The 17,971-nt window shown below is 38.7% G+C and overlaps 1 protein-coding gene across 1 annotated transcript in view; it reads right to left on the reverse strand.

The window, feature by feature from the left end:
* Positions 1–1,294: 1,294 nt before the first annotated feature.
* Positions 1,295–17,971, reverse strand: part of ERP44 (endoplasmic reticulum protein 44) — a 52,014-nt gene continuing 35,337 nt past the window's right edge. Inside the window, exons 7-12 of the mRNA XM_027643842.1 lie at positions 13,967–14,024; positions 12,505–12,621; positions 7,667–7,778; positions 7,065–7,206; positions 4,065–4,167; positions 1,295–1,891 (exon numbers count right to left, since the gene is read on the reverse strand). Of these exons, the coding sequence (XP_027499643.1) occupies positions 1,790–1,891; positions 4,065–4,167; positions 7,065–7,206; positions 7,667–7,778; positions 12,505–12,621; positions 13,967–14,024 (634 nt within the window). The 3' untranslated portion in view covers positions 1,295–1,789. The remainder of the gene's footprint in view (positions 1,892–4,064; positions 4,168–7,064; positions 7,207–7,666; positions 7,779–12,504; positions 12,622–13,966; positions 14,025–17,971) is intronic.

A 17,971-nucleotide genomic window follows, 5' to 3' on the forward strand; every position in this document is an offset into this window, starting at 1 on the left:
GAGAAGTTTTGACATCTCTCCCACCAAACAGCATCTATAAATAAGAAGCCCAAGGAAAAATAGGAACCTCAGAGGAGTAAGATGAGTACTTGCAGGCATCATGCAGGAATTGACTAAAATTTCGGGTGCCAGAACTGTGTAGCACGAGCTGTAAAAAACAAGTGGTAGCCTTAAAACCACAACTAGCTCACATCTTTAGATTCCAACTGGAAGGCAGTATGACTCAGCTGCCAAAAATGCTTGATTTGGCATGAGATGGAGAACAGAACAGGAAAGGCCAAAAATGTACAGGTATACAAAAAAGTATACCTGTAAACAAAACCTTGCAATACTTTTCTCAGCTCTTAAATCTGCAGCTGCTCAGTTTGCTGTAGCTTAGTGTAGGTGGGTACTAGTGATTCTGTCCTCAGAATCGCTCCCTAGAAAGCTCCTGTTCCTGGTGCTGCACGGGCTTGATTCAGGAGGCTGTCCTGGGATCAACTTTTGCCACAGTTTCACCAGACCATGAAAGTCTTCTGTCAATAACTGACCAGGTGGCATCCGTAGCTGAGAGGCAGAAGGAATCCTGAACAGTTACTACACAAGTTGGGGCACTCTCCTAAGTAAACCTCTGGACAGTGTTCCCCCTGTCCAGAGAACAAGCTCACTTCTAAGGACACTAAACCTTGGGGGCCCAAGTCGGGTCCTCGATTCTTTGTAGTAAGTGTACTATACAAATTTATCTCCAACAATGCCCCACAAATTAACAGATGCTGTTCCATCTTACAGATTCTATGAGTTCATCTCACCCAGCAGCTTGAAGATTCATTGAGAAAAGCCCATATGCTGGTGTAATTTGTAACAGAAAAGCAGTCATTCCTTCTTCAGAGCAGAATTCAAAGATTATGCAATAAGTAAGGCACAAGCCAGACAGAGAGAGTAACAGAAAATTTGCAGTGGTTCTTTGAACAGTAAGCATCTGCCAGGAAGGCAGGGATCTGGGGGAAAAACAAACAAAAGAAAACCCCCAGAGACTAATCCTAACATACACACAGACATTAATTTGGGACTGACAAAACTCAGATACCAGGCCAGCCCCAGTCCTCTCTTACTATGAAGGGTTTCCAACATTCATGTTCTTTTAACACAACCATGTGGGTAACACAGCAATCTTAATTCAGAGTAGGTCAATACAGCCCCTTCATTCAAAGTACAGCCATTATCATTGAAACCTTTCCTTTCCTCACTTGGTATTTTAAAATTCAGTTTTGTTTAATTGCTTGGACATTTACAGTCAGTAAATCACCACACAAGATTCTGTAAAACTTTAATTTATTCCCCTCCCAAGTATGCAGAATAGAAGACCCTCTTAAGTTGGAGAAAAATGTGACAAAGAAATAGATTACCAGGATAGCTGTTCACATGAAGAAGAAGAAGAAAAAGCACATACTACCAAGGTTACACAGAAAACAACCCAGAAGTCCTATTTAATGGGATAGTGCAAGTTAACAGCATGTCTCTGGCAAGGATACCTTCATTTGGATTATAAAAGTTTTACAGAACAGAGTTAGATCAAGAGTCTGGATGGGTCTCTGATATTTTACGATACCATTAAGAATGTACTGTTTGAAAGATGCTGTACAGAATGACCCACCAAACAAATGTATTTACAAGCCTGGGGAGAAAAAATTATTTTTCAGTTTATTCAAAATAAAAATACACATAGAATTATGAAAATATAGGTTTACTATTTCCACCACACAGAAGTCAACGCTGCTGTCTGAAAGGCTTGCAAGATTATTTCAAGTTTTTAAAGTTCATCTTTTTCCCTCAATAAGGTGTACCTATGTTCACTGGGTGCCAGTTTCTGGAATGAGCTTTCTGGTGGGCTGCTTGCTAAATCCTGAATTGGCTGAAAAACAGAATAAACAGTAAAATTGTTCGTTAGACTAATTTTGATAACCATTCACCTCCATAAAATGAATTTCTAGCATTAATTATGGGAGTGCATGAATGTCCACTATTCCCACAAATTAAATTTGGGGTTGTTTTTTTTTGGAAGGCACATTATAAGCCCCAAGTAGGAGGAACAAACATGCACGCACATATTAATTAAGCACTTTCAGTTAAGGATATTCCTTTTGCTGGCACATTGCAAAGGTAATGGTCATCACACAAGCTTCTGTACAAGTCACTTAGAAGTATTTCAAATGTACCCCACTGTATATTTGCTTGAGTTTGTCTACCACTTGCTTTGAGGGTATTCTAATTTGTGCTTGTGTTTTATGAAATACACCAGAGCAAAAGAGCCATCGCTGACAAAATTTTTAGTATTTTATGGAAACTAAAAAAAAATCCCACACCTAGACCAAACCAAAAAAACCCCAACACAAACCCCTCCATGCAATTCAAGGGACATAGGTGACCTAAGCCAGCAGCCTCCAGTTTAGTTAAGGCCAGATTTCCATCACACACACATCCACAAGATGGCAGGATGCCATACGAAGATGAGAACATAAACATCCCAGGTTTTGTGTGCATTTCTCAAGGCAGAATGGAGACAAGAGCAAGCCTGCAGCTCTAGGCTCCATGCCTGTGCCCAGATATGCAGGCAGCAGGATCCAGGGACTCAGCAGATTCCTCTCTCCCTGGCCAAGCCTCCTCCTCACGGCAGGTGCCTCAGAGCGTCTCTTCCTCATGCACTCCTGTCCCCTCCAAGCTGACAGACTGCCTGACCTCTGTCTCACTCTCCAGCCCTTATTTCTGCACCTCTTCCTGTTGACTTGAATTCTGGTTGCTCAATGAATTCTGGAGAAACACAGGGATCTACTGGTTAAATGAATTACTGCTGAGACAATTCAGCCCACATGTTTTATTGGCCAGTCATGACGACGTTCAGAAGCAGTCATTCTCCTGGCCAAGGCAAGCCCTCTAGGGCTTTCATGCTTTTAAATCTTTTAGCTTTAAGCAGGGCAATAGGAGTCTGCACTCAGAGGGCTCAGTGCAGCGCCACCCTTACCACATCCCAGAGATAAGCAGCAAAATGACCCTGTAGCTATAAATAGTTCCTCACCATGGGTTCTCAGGTGGCCTAAGGCAACCCAACACAAGGGCTCCAGGTCTCCTCTGGGACCAAAGTGGTTCCTTGAGCCCAGACAATGCAATGTATAACTTGAAAGAAGTGTTTTAAATGGTTATTTCTTTAGACAGTGTCCAAGGTAATGAAAACGTTCCCTGACAGGCCGTTCCATTTGCACTTTTCAGCATGACACAAAGCACATGAGCTGAGTGGTGTATCAAGAAGACACAAGGCTGATTAAGACACAGAAGATTGGGCTAAGCAGAGGGAATCAGGGCTGGTAATGTCCTTTCTTTCCTGACACAGAGGTGCTCCCGAGTTTTGTCTGGAGAAGGATCTAGTAGTTGTGTTCCTGAAGAGATCCCAGGAGTGACTTCCAGGCATGTAATTACACAACATGACAACCTTGGAACAGAACCATGAGGAACCCAAACTGACAAGTGCAGCCTGTGACCACAACTGATGCCATTTGTTAATAAAACCAATAAGGTCTATTAGTGCTTTTCCATGTTTTCTTGATGCTCTAAGAATCTGCCTCCTGCTTGGATTGGCAACTTTCTATATAAAACATTCAACTAATTGCTCTTTCCCCTCAGAAGCACCCTGTAATAGTGAGTTGTGTGGGAAATAAGGCAGCTATGATGTAGTATCAACTTTTGCACTGAAGTCACATGAGAATCACGCAAGTTACATAAGAGCAGCTCTATGAGGCCAGAAGAGTCATCTACTCTGAGATCTGTTTCAGTGGAGAAAATATATTTTCTTATAATTTTCCCTTATTCAAGGCAAACAGGTACCATACGACCCCTAATGCTCTCCTTGCCTTTACCCAAAGGAAGTTAAAGGAAGTGCCAAGCAGAATTGGCAACGTTACACTTCTGTAAACAGATTTATCTTTCAGGAGACAGAGGCTAAAAGTATAAACATATTAGAAAGTACAGCTCTGACGAGGAGTAAAAAAAGGTCCTTACTATGGCCAAATTAAATGTATTTGTTGTAACATTACCTGACCAGGTGCTACATCAGTTGGATCCGGGCCATGATGAAACTCTCTATGCAGTTTTCCAGAATGCAAGTCTAGTACAAATTGCTTCAGTTTACCTGGAATTCTGGAACAAATTAAACAGAAACCACCACATGTTTATTACAAGCTAAGTCCAAACACAGAAGATTTAAAATGCACTGTTTAGAGTAGCCAACTTTTCTTTATCTAGCACACTATGCCCACTTTTAGGTGATTATTAGAGGACACGAAGCCAAATGGTTTGCTAAGGTACCCTACCAGTTTCTCTTTCTTTCCACTGTCTCTTGAGAACACAGCGAGTATTTAATCTTTTCAATAACTCCCACAGAGTTGTACCAGCTGATAACTTCATTGTATACTCCCTTCAGCTCCCCACTAACTGTAATGTAAGAGGGAACAGCAGGTTCCAAATGCACAGTTTACAGACGCAAATGACAGTTGGGTACCAGTATTGACAAAACATCTTTGAAAGGCTCTCTATTACCTCAGCAACTGCATATACACCAGAGATATGCACTAAGAGGATATCAATGTAAATCTAAACTGAGATCATTTTACTGTCACCCACAGCAAACGTGCTAAACTACAGCATCCAATTTTATTTGTGAAATGTCAGATAGGCTAAAAATCTCAAAGTGAAGAGTTGATCTAGTAAGTATTAAAGATGAGATAAAAGACTATAATGAGCACTATGCATGCAATCAAAAGGTAATGTCTGAATAGAGACAGGTTTTGTAGGGAGTCTTTCATCAAACCAACTATTACATTTAGGAAAGAGGAAAAAAGTGTGGTCAGACAAGCTATCAGCAATATTTCAGATAGTCAGAAAACTCTGTGCATAAAACGCAGCATAATATAGAGTCAGAGAGTATCAGTAAAGCAATGTCTGTAACTGATCAGTATTACAGTGGTACTTTAAGAGATCTCTTCCCTTCCCAGGTAAGATCAGGAATGAGTACTGATGGAGAGAAAGAGGTTCATTCTAGCCTAGTGATATGGACAGCAGAATTACTGCTCCCTGCTTTACCTTGGGCTCCTGCCCTCTTCTAGGTCAGGCAGATTGCTGGAGACATTCTCCTTTCCTAATGCAACAAGGGCACTTGGTACCTACAGCCGTGTGTGGCTCAGCCTGTTCTTGCTTAGAAGCTACAGTTGAACACTCCCTGCTATCATTTCCAGTCTGGAATAGCAGGATGAATAGGGATGGGCGGCCAAAGCTGATGGTAAAATATTGAGTGATGGTCTCATTTGCCTATGAAATGCCCATTCTCCAAAAAAATATGAACTTCCTATAAAGAGAGAGGAAATCTTTTGGTGGGCCAGTTTGTAAAAGAGTCCAGGAAGTGTACTAAACGGACAGATATCCTTACAGGTAGATGAAAGTCTCAGAATTAAGATTCTACTTATTATTAAAAACCAAAAAGCCCCCACAAAACCGACAAAAAACCAACAAACAAACTAAAACAAAAATTCAAACCACATACACAAGAGGATATCACCCCAGGTGCTCCAAGCTCTCCTTGTTTTCAAACCGTTTGTTAGATATTTCTATGTATCAGCCCAAACTCCTAGAGTAAGGCTGAATAATTATTTATCGTTAGGCAACTGTCTACAATCCTGACATCTCTTCCAGCTTCATTTGTATGTTACAACTGGTACACATCAAGCAAGTAGCTCTTATTATTCTGACAGTTTCACAGAAACAGAATGCATAAGAAACATAAAATGAAAGTCTAAACTAAACATTTCTATTGCCCACATAAGAGATATTAATTTATTTTAGGGCTGTTTAAAAAGTGGCAATAAAAATAGTGTTTTTAAAACGTAAATATCCTGCTATGCTTTGCTGGCATGTGCTGTGAACACAATATTCCACACAAATAGGAACACATTTGTGTTCCTATCAGAATTTCAACATACATGGCTTCAGAAATTTGAAAAGCACTATTTAAGATATATCAAACTGAGACCACATTTAATAAGCCTGTGGAGAATTACAGAAAGCAGCCAAGTTCAAACCCTCCTTCCAAATGTCAACATTTCAGGTAGAAAAATGCCTCTTGGAATGGCAGAATCAGACACGGGATTCCATTCACGTTGCACACTAAATCTGAGCTTTGAATCCTTGGCTTTGACAACAACAAAATACCCAGCCTAGGCATCCAACCAGGACTCAAGAGGCAGTGCATGTGCAGGTACTTCCTCTGAGGACAGAAACTGGAGTTTTAAAACCCAACCAGAAGACAAAGATAGAGCACTTGTATAAGGCTGAAAGCCCCTGAAGAGAACGTTTAAACATCTTCATTCCTCAACTGAGCCATGAGAGACAGAACATCTGCTTCCAAAGCAGTGCAACATAAAGAGACAGGCTGATGTAATGAGGATTATCACAGTGGCATATCACACTTGAGCATTCTGATACTTTGCTCTCACATATTTCATCCAGATAAACATGACAGTGATGGTCCATTTTCCAAGTTGCAGTTGGAAGATTTCTAAAATCCACACAATAGGGATTTCTCTGCCAGCCTTCCAGATTTAGACTAATGCAGGAAGGCTAGAATTGCACAGCAGGAAAAGCCAAAGCAGTAGGCTGGGAATTCTTACATGGTGCATTTTACAGTAATCCCTGAATAACAGCACTTACACGTTCCATATAGTATTTTAAATCTATTAGAGTTAAGTGATATATCTAGATCACTACTAAAAATACCATGCTAGGCTGCAAGTGCCTAACTACTACAGAAAACAGCAAAACTTCGAAATGAAAGAGTGGCATCTAAAAACTTGAGATTCTTTTCTTGCATAAAGTAATACAACTCCATTTAAACAATGAATTCACACCAACTCATATTGCTTTTAGGATTTGACACTGAATCACACGGATTTACTCATCTTCCTACCATAGTACTGATTAAAGTATGAGCACACACCTTTTCCCTTGTCCTTCTCAAATTAAAATGCATAAAGAAAAATACTTACGACAAGTCACTGAAGTCTGGAAAGACATACATGTGCCTAAAGCTATCAATGGCAATGACAGGACAGTCTGCTGGAGTCTTCTGAATGTGCAGGAGGGGGTGCCTGAATTTGTCACAGTCAGCATGGAGGAAGTTTATTGTACCTTAAAATCGTGAGCAGACAAAAATCCATATTAAAACTTTTTTATTATTATCTTGAAACTTTAACCACTTTCATAACTATTATAAAGGTGGAAATATTAGATCCACATGCAAAACTTGAAAATAGATCTAAATTTTTAACTAACTCAACCAAAATAACAGATTTTCTTAAAGTGGGGTTTTTTTCCATATTACCAACTGAAGATTTGTTTAATGCCCTCTCAAAATGCATTAAGTCATTTAGACAAGAAGGATTTCTAAAACAGTTACTTATTAATAAATTGTGTATCTATTTTAATAATTTCCAAAGGAGTGAGTCCTCACTGTCAGAAGTGCATAAAGCCCTTTGGTCTCAAGAGTTTTAAAGCTAGGATTCTGTTTGGCCTTTGCTTCTGCTCTACTGAGTTGCCTGGAAAAAAATTATATCAGTAAAACCAAGAAGTAGTAGGAGTTACTACAAACCTTTTTCACCTATTAACTGTCGTGCAACCTCCTGTTGGAATTTCTCTAAACTCTCCAAGTCATCTTTCATATGGAAAAGTATGAGAAAAGGAAGGCCTTCTTCTGTCAGTTCCTGCAGAGAAAACAAAGGACAAATCACATTTCTTCCTTTCCTTAAGGGCACTTAAGTGATTCCAGGAATTTTCAAATTCAGTGAGATCTCTACTTTAAAAAACAGACGAAAGAAAAAGACTAAAGACTAGCTGCTAACCCTTCCTCTAAGATACCTGAGTGATACAGTTAACCAATGTTTCCTTCCTCTTATCATATACAGCAAATAAAGGATGACAGTATTTCATTATCAGCATTTCAGGAAGGGATACACTTGCACTGGAATACTTGCACGAAAGAAATAACCCAATCCTGAGAAAACACAACATCTTCATAGAAACAACAGTAAGGCCTGAGTATCAAATGGTATGAAAGGCTGAGGGTGTATTCTAGACCCAGTCCTAGCTTGTTCACATAGTAAGGTGGTGCTTTCTTAGCATAACACAATGAACAAGTATCTTTAAATAACCCTATCTCCTCCCCAGAGTAAAGAAAAAATCAGAAACTAATGATACAGCCATATCAGTTATCAAATACTGCTCTTCTGCCAGTGAGTGTGTCCTAACTGGTCATCTGTGTAACACTATTGCTAAGTTCACAGGCTAATATATTACTAAAATTGATTAAAAATGCAAATCTTTGATGGACAGGCAAACTTTAATTCCTCATAGGAATGCGTCCTTGCAGCCCAAGTGCCTTTAAAAAAATTTCTGTGCCCAGGGACACATAAATACAGGAATTCATTGAATAATTTATTCTGAATTTTTCTTTTACTTAAATCCAAAACACAAACAATATGCACTTGCTTGCTTCAAAAGTGATTTTTAGGCACTTATGAACATCAGCTCAACTCACTATAGGCTGATTGAAAAAAAGCATCATTTATCATCTAAGAAATGCCTAGAGTTGTCTTTCATTTGCACAACTGGTGTAACAAGCAAGTGCTGCTAATGCTTTGATTCAAGCCTGTACCAGCATAAAAATTGTGCTTTTTGAGAAAGACAGCACTGGTTCATTCTGCCACCAAATAGAAAAATTTCTTCGGATATTTTTGATTTGTGGTAAGTTGGAAGAAACACTTTCCCTGTCAGCAGGCAGCCAGTTACACAGTGTACATGAAATGGCTGTCCTTCTCCCTTCAACCAAATCCATCAGGTAAGTTGAAGCCTGGTCTTTTAACAGCAGATCCTCATAACTTCAGTGCTCTTGAAACCCAAGCTTCCCAACTCATCTATAAACCAACAACTAATCCTATTTGCTCATTCTCATTTTTACATGCACAAATGCAGCTGAGTCTCAGCATACTCTCCTATTACAGGATGCTAAAAATCTGTTTTGTACCACTGCAGTTATGGCTCTGTTTCCCCACTCATTTCACCAGGTACATTTCCAGAGGGAGAACTAAACAGAGCTTGGTGTTCTGGCTCTAAAGTCCCCTCTTGCTTGCAAGCAGCTAAGAGGACAACCTCAGCAAGTTACATTAACAAGATCTATTCATCTCCAAAACAAGTTGTTAGGACAGCTGGCTTGAATGCCTTGCTAATCTTGGCCCTAACTGGTTTCTATACAGTATCTTCCTTTGCTTTTCTATTCCAGCTTTCATAGCATGCCTCATTGATGAGGACACAGCAAGTAAAATAGCTATTTCATTTGCTTAGACTGCTCCCTCAAAAGCTGTTTCATTTGGCCCTGAGAATATCAAAAGATTTTTCATTAGATCTGAGCTTCTCATGTTACTTCTGTATGCCTTTGAGAAACTTTTAACCCTACCAAAAACTTAAAGTTTAGCAGCATCATTAGACCACATAGGTTCATTGTATTCATGGAATCATAGAATGGTTTGCACTGGAAGGGAACCTTGAAGATCATCTAGTTCTAACCCCATTGCCATGGGCAGAGACACTTTCAACTAGAGCAAGCTGCTCAGAGCTCCTTCCAGCATGGGATGGGGCATCCACAACTTCCCTGGGCAACCTCTCATCCACCAGCACCCTCAAGTCCTTCTTGGCAGGGCTGCTCTCGATTCGTTTAACACAGAACTAAACAGCCAGATTACAGGTCAAACAGTGATTTCTTCTGAACGAAATCACTGATTCCAGCAGCCTATTCCTGTCAGGTACAGGAACTGTCTCAAATGGACAGTCTCCTCAAGCAGAAGACCTTGCTTCAGAGTTCTATTACTATGTGTTGTCTAAAGTCACAATGATGAACTCTGTTCAGATTGGGCATCTTCCTGCCCACAATGTTTACCAGATAATGAAAGCACTAAGAAAATGAGGGAAAAACCTAACAGCAGTTTACAGAGACCAATTCTGATTTTAAAAATTAATTTAAAGTCTGTGGAAGAATTTTTTGTCTTTATCTTACTTATATGGTATTCTAGTACCATAACACAGCTTAACAGTCACAGCACTTCATATTTTTACCCTGTACTGCTGTGCAGTATGCACAATAAGTAAGAGCCCATTTAAGTAACTGTACAATCTAAGCAAGCAGAAATATCTCAGTTTTGGCATGTTTAAATTTGTTTGGCTACTGGCAGCACTGAATTTTTTAAACAAATGTTGCTAGGCAAAATGTCACATTGGAATTGTTTCTATCTACCTAAGCAAGTAGGAATCAAGAGTTAAGAGAACAAACAGAAAAAACACAACATACTGTGGTACAAAGCTGACAGTGATGAACCTTTGGCTTCTAAGGCTCAGAATCCTCTTTCACCATGGGAAAAGTACTCTGAAAATCTACCACACACTGCTAGAGATGTTAACATGTGCCATTCTTTTACATATTGAGTTGCAAATGAAGAATTAAGATTTGTTAAGTATCAGAACTTTCCAATAAAAGTTGGCAGGATTGACTAGAAGAAAGTCAACCAAAATGGTTTAAGTAATAAAATCACCCTGACCCTTGCTCTGCCATGAAACCTGAAGCATTCTATGAGCCCAGAACAGCAGTGTTAGACGCACTGCAGATCCAGGATCAAAAGAATTAAGTGTGCAAACTGAGAATGAATCATATGACTGATTCTTTGGTTTCTCATCCAGTGTGGACAACATACTGCAATTTGTTACAAACCTCAGCAGAGTTTCTAGCAGATGCTGTGGCAGCGTCAAAATACTCCTTTTGAGATACTACAAACTTGATAATTTTATAAAGATGTTTTTTCCTGTTGTTTATTTTACAAGAAAAATCATAATACAGAGTTGGAAAAAGACTAAAGAAGACTAAGTTACAAAAGAAAACAAAAAATCATTGAAAAACAATAATGGTAATGAGAAGAAATGAGATGTTTAAAAGCAAATTGCCAAGTTCCACCTGATGAATTACAGCCAAATAAAGAAAAGCAAGTGAAACAGCACATGCAGCTAAAAAAAATTAAGATTGTACCAGTGCTTAAATGCAGACTGAAAGAAAAAACAATAAAAATCACAGTTTTTATTACCATTCCCAGAAAATTGCAATTCCACGGTCAGCCACAATTTCATGTGTTTATTAGATGATGCTTTGGAAGTGACTAAAGCGATTAATACAGTAATATTTTTCTACATTAACATTAAACTTTAAAAGACAGTTATAACTAAAGGATAGTTCACAAGTGTTTTATTCTTTCAAATTGTTGACATCCTGACACAGGCGTTTTCTACTCTGACTAGAAGCATTTTTTCCAAGGTCTGGATCTTAAATATATCGTTTAGTCATGACATCCACATAATAATATATACTTACTTTAGATGAATAACACAACCTACCCAAGGTGTTACACATCCACACATACTTATAGACACACATATTCTGAGCCTTTAATTGTCCACATTCCGCAAAATCACCAGACACTTCTTATTGGACCTACATGCATCAAAGCTGGTCCTGCACTTCAGTCACAACAACCTCATGCAATGCTATCAGGCTAGGGAAAGAGTGGCTGAAAAGCTGCCTGGTGGGAGAGGACCTGGGGGATCAGCAGGACCAGGGCAGTGATCACCCCCTTCTACTCAGCACTAGTGAAGCCACACCTCAAATCCTGTGTTCAGTTTTGGGCCCCTCATGGCAAGAAAGACATTGAGGTGCTGGAATGTGTCCAGAGAAGGGCAACGGAGCTGGTGGAGGGTCTGAAGCACAAGTCTGATGAGGAGCAGCTGAGGGAGCTGAGGGTTTAGCCTGGAGAAGAGGAGGTTCAGGGAGACACTTACTGCTCTCTACAGCTCCCTGAAAGGAGGTTGTAATGAGGTGGGTTTCGGTCTCTTTTCCCAGGTAACAAGAAATGGGACACAAGGAAATGGCCTCAAGTTGTACCAGGGAAGGTTTAGACTGGATATTGGGAAAAATTTCTTTACTGAAAGGGTGATCAGGTATTGGAACAGGCTGACCAAGGAAGTGGTAGAATCACCATCCCTGGAAGTGTTAAAAAAACCCACATGGATGTGACACTTGGGGACATGGTTTAGTGGTGAACACAGCAGTGCTGGGTTAACAGTTGGACTCGATGATCTCAGAGGTCTTTTCCAGCCTTAGCTATTCTACAATTACAGCCTCTTACTTTGGTAGCGTATGCAACTACAACAAATCTGCCTCCAGTGAATTTCAAGTCTAAACAAAAAGCTCCAAAAGAATGAAAAACATTATCTGACAGCTATTTTCTGCCTAAAAAAAACCTATACAAACTTCTTTGAAGTGAATTAGGGACCTTGAAAGAGACATTTCGGTTTTGAGAAAAACTCCAAAACTAGAATTGTAGAAAAAATTCTTACCTCCCCATTTTCAAATGTAATTTCTCTAACTAGTGGTACACATTTATCTTGTGTCCATGCATAAACCAAATCAAAATTGGTTAGCGAGCCTAAATACACCATATCTGGAGCATTTTCCTGTTGAAAAGAAAAATACAGTAGGTGACAAACAATAAAAGTGACATTGCTACCTACAGAGATTAACTACTCAATGTAAAATAACAATATTCATATAAATATTGAAAGCAAATCTTATACCAGTTATACCCTTGTGCATGCAAGATTTTGATTAACTATTTGATAAAAGTACAAACGGAAAATGAATATTAGATATGATAATTTATGCACTCAATGACACTTTTTAAGACAAGTCATAAAGAGTTGAAAAGATACTTTGTTTCCCAACTGGAGATGCTTCAAATAAAGGCTATTTAGACTTCTGCTAGGTTGAGAAATAGTATCTCCAGATGTAAAACTCCCATTTAGATATAAACTAAACGCAGACAGCAAGCTGCTTCATGCTGATAGTTACAAAGACTCACCAAAACCCCCTCCTAATGTCCTAGAAGGACTTAAAATTGGTATTTTACATTTGCTTTTCCAAAGAGATATGAATAAATAAGTTTTCCTTTATTTGCTAGTAGTTTTAACTTATAATTCAGTGCTGACATCCTTTAATTTAATTACAATTTTGGTTAATATGAAGTGAAGCATGACTTTGCAAGCTGTGGCCATGATTAAACACACCTTAATTCAGAAATGCCATATAAATTAGTTAACCTAATAAATTCTGTTGTTGAAAAAAGAAAAAAAGAAGGTTTGAAACTCCCTTCCTCCTGAGGTCTTTTTTCATCTATTTTCTCTTTTGTAAGCAGCTCTTTTCCTACAGTAAATTTGCAAAAGGAGCAGATTTTTAGACAGTATGTCTCTAAAAAGCAGCTCTTACAGGTTTTCTTCTGTACTGAATTTTTCTTCAAGTGAAACTATATTTATGAGAGTTTGTTAACACGCAGTACTTTTTTTTTTTTTTTTTTAAGTTAGGAGAAGAGCTCTTAACCCTTGTGGACTAAGGTACACACAAGACAGGCAAGTGACAGTCAGAAAAATATGTAGTAATTGTTACATGCTTTGAACAACAGGAAGTGCACCAGCTTCATACCTTTTTAAGAGTTCTACAGAACACACAATATCGACACACATAATGCGTTGACTGTCTTTCTCAGAAAAAAAAATTAATTCTGGACATTGACATTTCGAGTGACAGATTTAGGTTTTGTGCATTAACTGGCAACACATGAGATGGAGATCTCTTTCACTGACTCAGAAACACTAGTTTCTATGATCCTATTTCTCACACTATTTAGTGACGAAATAAAACCAAGATTTGAGATGCAGTAACATACTGAATGATACAAACAGTCTCCACTTGTTCATATTCACATATAACGACAATAATCAGAATAAAATACATAGTTACACTTACCCCTGGTGGCTTGTAGATTATATTGTCTCCGCTAAATCTCTCTGCTTTTGAAATAGCCCTACAACAAACCAACCAGTAAGCATGTCTTGGTAGACACAAATAAAATAACTGAGATACCAAAAATCATATTTTAATTTGCTATCCTTGCTTTACTTCTTTCTTTTTTTTTCCCCCTTCACAACTTGAAAATTAAAATCCTTCATTTTTAAAGCAAACTGTACAGTGACTCCACAGAAACTTGACCTGGCTAGATAAGAGGGTATTAACGGAGTCAGCAAGACGTACCCCTAAGATCAGAAGTGTGGACTAAAGGCATTGAAGTGCAAGTGATGAATGCCAGTACAGTTTTGGATAAGAGATTGTCAGGGAAATTAAAGAAGTGAATTAAAAAAAAAATCTTAAGGAAGGAGAGGAGAGAAAGGTGGATTCTTGTTTGCATTTACTCTTCCTGTTCCACTGTTTACACTACAAATTTACATCTTATCTACCCTGATAAAGAAGGGCTTTGAGGTGTTCCATCAGCACAAGCAGTGGGAAAATGGATGGCAAGTAAGCCCACACTGTCTGTGTTACCCTCAAAACAGATCTAGAGAGAAGACACAGCATGCAGTTCATGGCCACTGATGATATAGTATGTGTGTACCCAGAAGACATGCAGTTCCTCCTTGGTATTCAGCTTACTATGTCACCTTAGTAAGTTCCTCTCTTGCCTCCAGAATATTTTGTGGTTCCTTAATCCCAGTCACAGCAGAGCACCCTGAAAGCTGCTAGCTTGCACCCGAAAATTGCCATCTCTTATTCAAGCAAGCTGGGACAGCTATGATTCCAACGGAGGAGACAGAAAAATAAAAGAAAGCTCTCAATAAAAACAAACCCTTAAACAATCTTCAGATATATAAAGAGGCCTCCTCACTCCTTCTCTCCCATGCCTAGCTGTTCCAACGTAAATTGGGCTGGCAAGACAGAACTGACTAGATGCATATGCCACAAAAGAGTAAAAGTGCCCATTTCTTTTCCCTTTCACACAAGCTAAAAAGAAAGAATGCCAGCCTTTGGGAAACATTAGGTAACTGTTCCCCCTTCTCTCTCCTCTAGGTGTAATATAAACATTGGTGAAGACTGATTAAGAAATGTAAGAGGGAAATAAAAAAGAGAAGTCAAAATATCTCAATTTATCTCACTGCAAGATTAGCTAAATCTTCCAGGGGTCTGAACAACTTAGAGTGCCAAGAAAAAGACGGACAACATAAGCCTTAACCCAAAGTACCTAAACTTTATTTCCTTCATTTGATCTGATTATCCTTTTCTTATCACATAGAAAGGATGCCTTGCATAGTATATTACACCTATCAGTATTTGCATCAGTTTACAGATGAGTATTTTGAAATGTATTTTTATATTCCAGACAGGACTCCTCACATAATGTGAAATTAGGCTTCCTAGTGACCACCATCACTGACAAAAACCACTCGCCTATCAAATCAGCCTTCACTGAATAAGAAGAAAGTGAAGACGTAGAAGCCACCTGCCCAATCACTGTTTGATAAGATGATGATAATCTATCATGAAATATATGCTCTGGGGTAACCCTGTGGTAGAAGCCAAAATGTCCTCTTCTGCTCTTCCACTTCAGTAGCTGCAGTTGTGACTGATTTTTTTTTCAGATAACTGAAATAAAGTATGGACATGATGTGAAAATCCCAAATGCCTGAAGATACACCTCTTTAAAACAACTACTAAAACGGAAACACTTCAGTTTGCATTTCATCTCTTCTTGAAGCAGTAATGTGAAAGGGAACCTCTTGGAACCACACAATCCCCCCGCCCTCCACTGCCATATTTACTTGCTAACAAAAAATTAAAACAGTTCCTAGATTCATCACTGTCTTCCATAAACTACTTACAGATCATCACAGCCTTTTAGGATAAAAGTATATTTTGGGTGGTTTTTGTTTTGTTGTGGGTTTTTTTGTGTGGTTTGTTTGTTTGTTTGTTTTTTGTTTTGACATTCTCTTCCGCTTTCATGAATGTTTCAGATTCATTCCTCTCTAGTTCTACTTCTAAAATCTGCCTCCAATAATGTCTTCATCACATTCTTCACCTATCTCCTTCTGCCTACAACTCTTCTTTCACTAATCTTGTTCTATTGCCACCTCAGATCTGTACAGAACTGTAAGGATCTGTTCATTAAAGAAATCTTTTAAGCATTGAGATGATCTACAACTAAGTACCATTAATACAGTTTAAAAATAAGCTATTACAAGTACCTAAAGCCAGAGTAATTTTGGCATAAGGGGACTGTTCAGTAAAGTAATTATTTTTTTTCCTGTCAAATTGATTGTTTTATTTCAGCTTACTAGAAATTTGAACATGACTGCTCACATTACCTACCATATACCTCCCAAGCCACATAGCTGTTGAACTCTGTTCATAGCAACCCCAAAAATACCTCCCAGGGTCTGTCAGGATGCTCAGTCAGAAGAGTCTGACCGATCAGTGCCAGCTCTCTGTGAAGCATTTTGCTATATATAATCCGAAAAGAAAACACTGATATGTGGCCAGTATCTCCCTCAGAAGTCTTTTCACATATAGTGGTTTTTTTAGGAACCTTAAGAGCCACAGCCACTCACAGGTGAAAACATTTAGTTCCCAAGGTTGCTGCTGGGAAGGCTGCACTTTAAAACACTAACAGCTCCAGGCTAGAAAGGGAATGGGAGTCTGGAGATAAGAATAATGACAAGCCTGCTGTGCAATCTAGTTATATAGGCAGGTTAAAAATAATCAAACTCTGATCCATTCCATTATGTCTGACTATTGCTTATATCTGAACAAAAAAATATAAAATAAAACTCCCATAGTAACCACTTGAAGAACAGTGCCCAACAACCAAATGCTAACACTGAGTGGTGGGAAACTATTTCTTATTACATGAAGTTGACAGATAGCAAACCAAAGATGAACAGACTCAAACAACAGGAGAGAGAATCTTCAAAGTATTGCTATCTTACTAATTATTTTTAAAAAGGTATTTCTGAAAAGACCAAAAAGCTATATGAGGGGGCAAAAAATAACTTAAAATTCTAGTAACAACTCAGACTGCCTGTCCTGAGAGCAAGCCTGCATGCACTCATCAGAAAATGCTTGAGATAATGGACACTCTTTGGGGATAAGACTGACAGACCTACAGACCACAGGTTTGCCTGCTTACCCAGCCATACCATTACCTAACTGGGAACTGAAAGCCCTGTGTACTCCCACACACTGCAAATACTCTCCCCCACCCCAAACTATTTTTGGAGACATATTAGAAGAGGCATCAGTGACTGGCAACAGATTTTGTTCAAGCAGATGAAACCTCTTCTACTTCAATACATCCTCTCAGTTTCTCTGCTATTCTCCACTACATCCAGTTCAAAAAACTTGAGGTAATTTTATACATTATAAAAGCTAGCTTAACCCATGCAAATTCCTGATCTTGCAACTGTGGGTAAACTGGAAAACACTGCATTCCCATTAATGCCCAATCACTTCAAATTGGTAATTGGTGGTGGCATATTAAGCATTGCTGAAAGAATCTATAATTCCATTTCATTATGCTAGTTATAAAGGGAATCACTCACTCCCAATTTGTTCTTCTTCTTCCAGTGTATGGCTTAATATTTTAAAATATCACTGTAAATCTGTATAACAAGGAGAAAGTTGAATTTCTGTACGTTTTTCTTCTAGACTTACACTCCATAGCTCACCAATGCAATTGCCTTTCTAAATTGTTGCATTGACCAGTGACATAGAACTAAGACCCAGGCACAGAAATTAGGCATTTTGGAACAGGGCCTGCTTCTGAAGCATCAAGAAGAAATGAGCAAGCAACGACATGCTTTACAGGAAAAAAGCCCTATAAAATAGAGGAAAAAGACCCCTTCAAAAAACGGTCCTATTTCAAAGAAAAAAAAAAATCTAAAAGGTTGCAAAAAAGAGTTACTCAGTCTGCAAAGCTAATGAATT

This window comes from Corapipo altera, unplaced genomic scaffold (genome assembly GCF_003945725.1).
Source record: "Corapipo altera isolate COAL_440 unplaced genomic scaffold, ASM394572v1 24b, whole genome shotgun sequence".
NCBI lineage: Eukaryota > Metazoa > Chordata > Aves > Passeriformes > Pipridae > Corapipo > Corapipo altera.